The sequence below is a fragment of the Lathyrus oleraceus genome, chromosome 7, assembly GCF_024323335.1.
Source record: "Lathyrus oleraceus cultivar Zhongwan6 chromosome 7, CAAS_Psat_ZW6_1.0, whole genome shotgun sequence".
In the NCBI taxonomy this organism is placed as follows: Eukaryota; Viridiplantae; Streptophyta; class Magnoliopsida; order Fabales; family Fabaceae; genus Lathyrus; species Lathyrus oleraceus.
Window position 1 is genome coordinate 529,768,492 of NC_066585.1, and position 9,786 is coordinate 529,778,277.

General features: G+C 36.4%; 2 protein-coding genes across 2 annotated transcripts; one reads left to right on the forward strand and one right to left on the reverse strand.

The window, feature by feature from the left end:
* Positions 1-1,607: 1,607 nt before the first annotated feature.
* LOC127100319 (heme-binding-like protein At3g10130, chloroplastic) lies at positions 1,608-2,627 on the forward strand. The gene has a single exon (XM_051037455.1). It carries the CDS (start codon positions 1,763-1,765, stop codon positions 2,492-2,494), a length of 732 nt encoding a protein of 243 aa, XP_050893412.1. The 5' UTR covers positions 1,608-1,762; the 3' UTR covers positions 2,495-2,627.
* A 128-nt stretch (positions 2,628-2,755) lies between these two features.
* Positions 2,756-4,429, reverse strand: LOC127100320 (protein transport protein yos1). The gene is made up of 2 exons (XM_051037456.1): positions 4,263-4,429; positions 2,756-3,226 (listed from the first exon to the last, which is right to left on the reverse strand). Exon 2 carries the CDS (start codon positions 3,221-3,223, stop codon positions 2,978-2,980), a length of 246 nt encoding a protein of 81 aa, XP_050893413.1. The 5' UTR covers positions 3,224-3,226; positions 4,263-4,429; the 3' UTR covers positions 2,756-2,977.
* Between the last annotated feature and the right edge of the window lie 5,357 nt (positions 4,430-9,786).

Sequence of the window (9,786 nt, forward strand, 5' to 3'; positions counted from 1 at the left end):
CCCTTGGCAAAGCTTCGCTAGGTCTGAGTGTCGAAAATGGAAGCACCGACAAGACCATGTCTTAACTGACAGTGTGATGCCAACCGAAGAAAAACTAATTCATAATTATATGGCTTGGTACATATCAGATGGATTTGAGTTCCTTGCCGAGGATATGTACCTATACGACCCACGTCAGGTAACTTACACACAAGAATGTTCAACATCTAACCCCTAACACATTATCAGACCGGTTACTCATAACCCCTTATCCATCAAAATTTCCGATCCACAAACACACAAACCTACGACTCTAACATGCCAAACACCCAACCACAATACAAAGAGCATACCACGTACCACCACCAACAAGTAGATCATCATCAAGACACTCAACATCGTTATGCACCCAACATATCACCCTAACATAGCCGCCTTAGCCAAAACACTCAGCGATCATTTAACATTAACCGTCCCTTCTCTTACTATAGCCAAGAAGCCCAAACATCACAAAACCAAAACATGCAACAACCATATGACTACCAAACACCACAACAATCATTTCAATCTTTCCTTGATGCATCATTCACACCAATGTCACTCTTCAACCGTCCTGGTCGCCCTCTAATAACTCAAATCCAACCCAACTACTCTAGCATGGGTCACGAACTCGATTATGGCGGTAGCGTTTCATTGCATACACAGGACTACGTCGATTTATCTGAATATCTTTGTCAAGTTCGACCCATGACCTTCAATAAAAAATAAATATTATATTTATCTATTTAAAAAGTGAAAATGTGATTATAGTGATGTCACAAAAGACTATGGAATGATGTGAAAAATAAAATAAAATATTTCAGATTTAATATATTATATAGATTGTGACATGATAAAATAAATATTAAATTTAAATTATAAAATTATTCTTTTGAAAAATTATATATACTTTTTAAAAGCTAATTTAAAATAATTTTTAAATTAGTATATAAATAAAAATAGAAAGTTAAAAGTAGTAAATAATCTTAGCTAATTTTATAAATTCTATTTACACTACTAGACAACCAAATTCATTTTTCTTAAAAATGATTATAAATTCCATTTACACTACTAGACAACCAAACCGTTTGATTTTTTTTTATGTATTTTTGCACTTAAGACTATTTATTTTTATTTTTAAATAATATATCATAAAATTTGACAAATCATCGTATTAAGATATTTTATAGACATTATAAATAAAAAAAATATAATTTAAAAAACAAATATATAGTATAGTATAAAAAAGTGATATGTTTGATTTTAAAATAAAGAGTTAATTTCGGAAATCAATTAAGGAATCTAATATGTAATTTAGCTGGATAAGAACTCAATGAAATAAAAATTAATTTTAAAATTAATTAATTATACCATTTTGTAACACTGAATTTAGACAAAATATATAAAACAATTATTATATAATGAAACAATCTTAAATGGAGAATATTTAGATTCAATGAGATATAGTATTATTTTGTCCACAAACATCATTGGCAATGTGGCAGAATAACATCCTTTCATTCTATAAACAAAATCTAGAATCTCGAATTTCTAAATGCTAACCCCTTCTCAAAGAAAACTCTTACACAAGTCATCTCAGAGTTTTCGTGATTGCAATTTTTCTTTCACAATTACAGAGATTAATTTTCAAGTCTGAGAGGATTAACGACAAATCAGTGTCCGAAGATAATTGATCTCAACTATTGATTTGAAATTGAACGGTCAAGATCAATCAATAAATGTGATGACACAGTTACTGCGTCGAATCCAAATCTCTTATCCTTTATTATATAAAGGATTGAAAGACACACCAACAAGTCATCAAAATCTACTACCTACATCTTTCACTTCTCATCTTACCTTTATTCATTCTCAATCCTTGATGGGTATGGTATTTGGAAAAATTGGTGTTGAAACACCAAAATATGAAGTAATCAAAACCACACAAGACTATGAAATCAGAAAATATGCACCTTCTGTTGCAGCTGAAGTCACCTATGATCCATCACAGTTCAAAGGAAACAAAGATGGTGGCTTCATGATTCTAGCAAACTATATTGGAGCACTAGGAAACCCTCAGAACACAAAACCCGAGAAAATCGCCATGACTGCACCAGTTATAACAAAGGATTCTGCAGAGAAGATAGCTATGACAGCACCAGTGGTGACAAATGAGAGGAACAAGATGGTGACTATGCAGTTTATTTTGCCAGCTAGTTATGGAAAAGTAGAGGATGCACCAAAGCCTATTGATGAGAGGGTTGTGATTAGAGAGGAAGGGGAGAGGAAATATGGAGTGGTGAAGTTCGGAGGTGTGGCAAGTGATGAAGTGGTGAAGGAGAAGGTGGAGAAGTTGAAGTTGAGTTTGGAGAAAGATGGTTTTAAGGTTGTTGGGGATTTCTTGTTGGGTAGGTATAATCCACCTTGGACAATTCCAATGTTTAGGACTAATGAGGTTATGATCCCTGTCGAATGAAACATTGTTTTCTGTATTTTCTGTTGGTTTTCTGTTACTTCTGTAATGTTGTTTATGTTGTAGTGATGATATGAAGACTGTTTTTTTATTCAATTTTCATACAATAAAATGGCAAATGAATGTTCCATAGTTACTCATTTTTTGTAAACAATCTGCAGAGGTTTTTAATGTAAGCAATATGAACACAATTTTCCGCAATATCAACGACAATTGTGATGTGAATGCAGTCTATAACATATGTGAAATACGCCATCCGAGGGCTTTACCAGAATCTCAATATCGTATTCATTTAGAATAAAAACAAAAATTACATTTTCATTATGGTCTTACTTTGAGTATGATGGTGAAGATAACTTCAAATTTTCAATACAGATACAAGCCGGAACTGATAAATTCTGATAATTATACATACCTCAGTTGAGTTTTCACAGCCTATAGCCGGATCATAAAACCTAAAATTTACATGTTCACTCGCTATCCAAGTTATCCGGCGATGAGTTTCTTTGTGATAACGAGAATGTTGAAAAAAATAAGAGGAAGTCTCATATATTGACAAACGTGAATGAGTCCTATGACTTGTCCTTTAAGAGTATTCCTTCTAGGTCCTGTCATGTCTGCCAATGTCCATCCTCTTCGAGCAAGGAACCGGTCCTCGTTCAAAATTGCCAATGCATTTGCAAAGAGAAGAAACCCTTCTAGCCAGGTCCATACCACAGTCCAGAACCCCATCTTCTGCAAGAAACATAAAGGGTGTTGCGGATGTTAGTACTCAAAGAAAAACTATTACGACCATAACTGTATGAGAAGGGGGAAAAGTCTCTGAGAACTTTGAAGTAGAGTTTTCTCTTTCTTTTCATTTCATTCTATCCATTTTCCAATTCTATTCTCAGGGTTCTCAAAAGACAGACAAGTATGAAAACACAAACTGCGGTAACATTCAGTTTTGTCAAGTGCAAATTGCATAAAATAGCATTGTTCAAATTCTACTACACGGTGTCTCTGGTTTTAAAAAACAGTATGTTACTACACAAAATGGTATCGGAAGGTACCGATACCATTATTCACCTTTTATAATGTAGAAAAAAAAATCACAGACGAAAAGTCGCTACGACTGCGTCAAACTGCGATTACGGCCACGACCGCGGCAACAGCAATTAGTAACACAATACCTGTATAGACCAAAATCGCAAAAGCCTTTACCCAACTAACCGTTATTTAAAACCTTGACAAGGAGATGAATTCCTAGTATAATTAGCAGTATAGCCACCTCTAATACTAACAAATTAACCACTAGGCACTAGCATTTACCTATCAATTGTTTTTGGTAACTATGAACTACAGTTTACAAGATTTCAACTTGTAGAATCATGCGACATAGATCAAAGAACAAACATCTCAAACCAATCAATCCTCATATGATCTCTAATGTTAAATAATTTTTTTTTACTTCAAACACACACCAATATAGTTATTTTTTTCCCAGCAAGTTTTCAAAAAACAGTGAATTACAACATTCCAAGATTACTTCAAACCAGAACACCAATATAAAACAATCCAAAATGACATGCAAAAAAAAAACTATATAACATTGCAATTTCACCCAAAATACATGAAAAAATTAATAACAAAAGTATGAGTCAACGAGTTGCAAACTTTGATATGCTAATTTAGATTGAATTTCTTGCAATTTTTTCCAACAATTTAATCAAATGAAGAAGCTATAAATAATGAATAATTAAAAAAGAAATAAAAGTGATGAGTTTCTTACCTGTTAGAAAAAAGAGGCAACCTAGGAGGTTTTGAAAGTGAAAAAGAAACTAAAGAAACCCGATTTTATAAGAAAGGAATTTCCAAAGGACGATATCTAACGGCTCAGAATGCCCCTGCCAACGCATCTGCGTGAGGATATCCGTTGGATCAGAAATCTACCAGGAAACTGATGAAGCAACCCGCATTCGATCTCTTTTGCTGACTGGGCGAGACTGTGTTTTTTTAATATGAACCTAATATTTTCTATATAAAAGCATAATAATTTATGACATTGTTTTGCAAGTCTAAAGTATTTTTTATATAAGTTTTTCTTTTTTTCCTATTCTAACATATAATAATTTAATGATCACGTCTATATTTTAAATGGATTTAATTGAAATATACTGATAATGTAAAAGGATTTTACACCGTCAGTTAATCTTATACGTTGGATATTGAAATAAGTTTGACTTTTATTTTAAAAATTTATAAAGTAATGCAAACGGGTGATGGTGATGAATCGATAGTGTAAATTTTTTTACACTGGCAGTGCATAGTAATTAATCTCAATTTAAATATTATTTAATTTCATTAAATTTAAATATAAAATATTCATAATTTTTAAACAAATTGTTTGTATATTTTGTTCGGTTTAGAATTAGATATGATCGGTGAAATGGCGAGGTAATACTTTGTTGTGGCGGACTTGTGTTTCGGATGTTGTGGAGAGAAGACTAACTTGTAATGTTATCACTTCAACACCTAAGTTACTGAGAGAATAAAGGTTAATGTGTGTGAGAGAGAGTGGATTTTAATACATATAAATGACATGCTTTCTCTCTTATATAGTGAGAACGGTTAAAACCATCTGAGGGAAGTTCAATGTGTTGTGTGAACAATTGTCTGTTGATTTGAAGGACAAGTGATGCCTCAAGGGGTAGTGTTGTCTACTTGAATGGGGAAACACATGTTCCTGGCATTCAATTCCTTCGCTTTTCCTCAGGGCCTTCCATCTTGGCCTTGCATGCGGTCCATAACAGTTGTCCTCAAATCCTTTGTCTCTACTTTGTAGGAGGAAAGTTTGATGTATACGCCTTAGTTTGACTTATTTGCCTAATGAAACAAAGATCCTTGATAAGATATCAATTTCGCTAAGAATAGATACATGAAATGTCTTTTTTGTAATATTGTGACGTTTTGTATGGAGTCTTTGACGTGTGTCCCTAGGCTAGTGAAAAATGATGCTTCATTTTCCTCAAGGTATTAGAGTACTTTGAACAATCTTTAATGAAATATTGGCCATTGGTAGTGTGTCTCGCATTTCCCAACATAGTGGATCGTATGGTCCCATGTGGCTGAGGCACACATAAAAGTGTTCCTGAAGCATCACTTTCTCTCTTTTTCCATTTGCGAGCTGCAAAATCTCATATTCTTTGTATTGCAAACTTTCCTCATTATTGTGAGCTCATTTTCACTAACTTTTATATTAGGCTGATATGTGATATCTTGTTTGATGATATCTGAAGCACATAAGTGATCAACACTATTTTTTTAAGGTAAAGCCTACATTTTTCTTCTTGTTTTTGCTTTCTTATATGTTATGGTTTTTGGAGAGTAGATTTAAGATACTTATAATATTCAAAATTTTGTCATTAGCATGTTTGATCAGTGTGTTATTTATTTATATTTTCCTTTTTTATGTTGACAATATTCTTCAAAATGGAAATCCGGCCTAATATGCTTCGTAAGGAAAATAAACACAATTCGTCAATGTATGTAGATCAAGAGGCGTTGGATGTAACACCCTAAACCCACGGTAAAAAAAAATCATTCTTTATAACATAATGCGGAATATAAGAATATGAGACAAGGGTGTCACACCAACATAATGCTCAACTTATTACTCAAAATAGAGATTAAAATTCCAAACATAACCATAAGGTACGATTATTCAGTTTAAGATAAAGTATATAGCATAGCAAAACAATTTCAACCCCGATGTTACAATATTAGAGCTATTATTCCAAAATAAACTTATAACCGAGTTGTCATACGGTGAACTGACTTTTTGTGTTTTTTTAATCGCAATGTCGCGGTTAGCAAGAGTCGCCACCGACTTTTCTTTTATCCAATAAGGAAAGGTGGAAAAGAACAGAAAAGACCTTAATTTAGATTCTTAGGTTCGGGAGGTACATTATACAAAGGGAAGGTATTAGCACCCTTTGTATCCATGGTTATCCATGGGCTCTTAATTGCTCAATCATTTATGTTTTTCTAGTTTGAAAAAGTGGTTGAGGAATGTGTAGGAAATGTTTTGAAAAGGAGAATTTAACTTTGTAATGATTCTTGAATGAATGTATACAAAGTGGTTATCTCGTTTAGTTTTGAAAATAGTTTAGAAAATATAACTCGGCAATGATTCTAGTGCGAATGTATGCCAAGTGGTGATTTTCTAATGGAGGTTTTGAAAGGTGTAAGGTGTGAAAAGTAGTTTTAAATTGTGAATAAGCAATTAAGAGTTATACCTATCCGAGGTCTTTCCGGCCATTTCCTATCCTTATGAGGGTAAAACTGTCCTTACTATTGAGAAGTAAGCAGTTTTATCCTTTGGATGTAGAAGGGTCATCGAAGGGTCATCGATTGGTCATTGAAGGCAACAGTTGTGAGGATACCTTAGCATTCGAAGGGACGATCATCATTTAACCGTAGGCTACACCGAAGGGTCATCGAGGGACAAAGGCAACATTCGAGGGACTATGATGATTTAACCGAAGGGTCTTTGCTAAGTGTATCCCCATATTCGCGGGACATGACCATAATACCGTAATCGTAGGGTAACAAAAGAGAGGTCCAAGATCGCATATTAAAAGGCAAAGTTTTACAATTAATTAGATAGCCGTAGTCGATTAAGTAATTAGGTCCATATTAAAATCAGTACATTAAGATCAATTAAGCCATTAGGGTGGATCTTCGCCATGAAATGAATACATTAAAATCAATTGAGTAATTCAGGGTGAATCTCCATAAGGATCTCCCACACATAAAGTGGGATACCTAGCCGGCCGTTTCCTCGGGAATATGTAAACCTTTGCACAATTCAACACACGGGTTAGAGCATCAAAGTAAAGTACAATTGAAAATTGCACTACAACACAACAGTCATAATCTCAGGCCAAATGATGCAGAATTATAATAAATCTTGGTTAGATAGACATAAGGCAGAATAGAAAAGAAACAAAGCAGCCACTGTCCCGTTCGCCTCTGCTTCGCCTAGCGAAGGCTCAGCGAATGCTCGCTACAGGCTCGCTTAGCGATGTGCTAGCGAGCGGCCACGGGTTTGGAGCTTGACAGCAGCATGATCTCCGAAAACCTGAACTGGTATGGCACTTGATTACCGGAATAGCATGGACAAACATTCATGATATTCAAGCATATTTAAATTCGCATGTGAAATCAAATTACATATTCGAAACTTCAATCATGATGCTTTATGTATATAGAGATTACCGATTAAAAGTATAAAACAATAGTGATGCGCAAACCTGCTTGCAACTAAGCTGCTATGTTGAAGAGACTGATCGCTTTTGGCATCGGATGGAGTTGGGCGGCAGTAGCTTCGGAGCGGCCTTCAGGGTTTCTTCACTCGGAACTCTCTAAAGTAGCCTCCAGGGTTTCTGTGCCAGGGTTTCCGTCCGTCTTCCCCCTGTCTTCTTCTCCTTTTTCGTGACTGAAGCTTGGCTATTTATAATGCTCTTGTTGTGACCTAATGGGCTCAGAATGAAGCCCAGAAATTCTGCTATTCGCAAGCTTCGATAGGCGAAGGAGTTGCTCGCCTAGCGAGCCAGCTAGTTTGGGCTTTTACTGGATCTGATGCTTCGCTGGGGCGAGTGTCATAACGAAGTGTTCGCTAGGCGAAGGAATTGCTCGCCTAGCGAGCAGGCCAGTTTGGGCCATTTTCTGGATTGGGCCACTCGTGAGCTGGGCCTTTGTTCCTTTAAGGTCAGTGTCATAAAAATGAGTCGGAGTGCCCTGAAAAATGTCTTGAAATATTAATGGGCAAATTTTGGGGTATGACAGCTGTCCCTGTTCAATATTCTTGAACCGAGAGAGTTAGGATGGCATGTATGCCATTCGTGGTTTGGAGGTGGAAGGTTATTGAACACTAGAATGCCCAAAAAATTTGCGCTTGTCAATCAGGAGCTAGTCTTGATGGAGATGGGCTTAAAGATGCCATTCAGGGAATTTGATGATGAGAGCTTCAGAGTGCGTCGTACATTAGACGATATCTGAAGACATGGATGTCGTACCGGGTCATACGCTAGCCCGTATAGTGAGTTATCCATTATGCTGTCGACTTCGTTGGGGAGTCAGAGTGTGTTATACGCTGCTGGGGATAAGGGATCAGAATGGATCATACGCTAGACCGCATCTGAATACCAGAGTGAGTTGTTCATTGGGCGGATGACTTCGCTGAGGATGAAAAATCAGAATGGATCGTACGCTAGATCGTCTCTGAGTTGCAGAACGAAACCTCCATTAAGCGGGTGATTTCACTGGGGATAGAAGATCAGACCGGATCGTATGCTAGATCGTATCTGAGTTGAAGATCCAAATGGGTCTTATGCTAGACCGTATTGGAGTTGCAGGATGAGTCGTCCGTTAGGCTGTGTCTGATGATGAAAGGGGTAGTCGTACGCTAGACTACACTTTAGAAATGTACCGTACACTAGGTAGCATCTGAGGAGATTAAGGTCTAACTGGGTCGTACATTAAACCGTATCTGAGCAGAATGAGCCGTCCATTAGGCTGAATCTGACGATGAAAGGGGTAGTCGTATGCTAGACTACACTTCAGAAATGTACCGTACACTAGGTAGCATCTGAGTGGATGAAGGTCTAACTGGGTCGTACATTAAACCGTATCTGAGCAGAATGAGCCGTCCATTAGGCTGAATCTGATTATAAAAGGGGGTAGTCATATGCTAGACTACACTTCAGAAATGTACCATACACTAGGTAGCATCTGAGTGGATGAAGGTCTAACTGGGTCGTACATTAAACCGTATCTGAGCAGAATGAGCCGTCCATTAGGCTGAATCTGATTATAAAAGGGGGTAGTCATATGCTAGACTACACTTCAGAAATGTACCGTACACTAGGTAGCATCTGAGCAGCAGAATGAGCCGTCCATTAGGCTGAATCTGATTATAAAAGGGGGTAGTCATATGCTAGACTACACTTCAGAAATGTACCGTACACTAGGTAGCATCTGAGGATATGAAGGTCTAACTGGATCGTACATTAGACCGTATTTGAGTTATTGAAGGTCAGAATGGATCGTACGCTAGATCGTATCTGAGTTGAAGGAGTCATATGTTGGGCTGAATCAGAACGAACCGTACGTTAGGCTGAATCTGATAGTATTTGTGTATGCTGTATTTGCGATAAATGTCTGGGATGAGCTTATAGATGCCATCGTTAGGAGGATGTCAGAATGAATGTTGACATGGAGTATAGTTGAATCCTGAATGTAATTGATAAAGC

What these genes read in the sequence shown, in the direction of transcription:
- LOC127100320 (XM_051037456.1), bottom strand. Translation starts at nt 3,223, where the DNA reads ATGGGGTTCTGGACTGTGGTATGGACCTGGCTAGAAGGGTTTCTTCTC.
- LOC127100319 (XM_051037455.1), top strand. Translation starts at nt 1,763, where the DNA reads ATGACACAGTTACTGCGTCGAATCCAAATCTCTTATCCTTTATTATAT.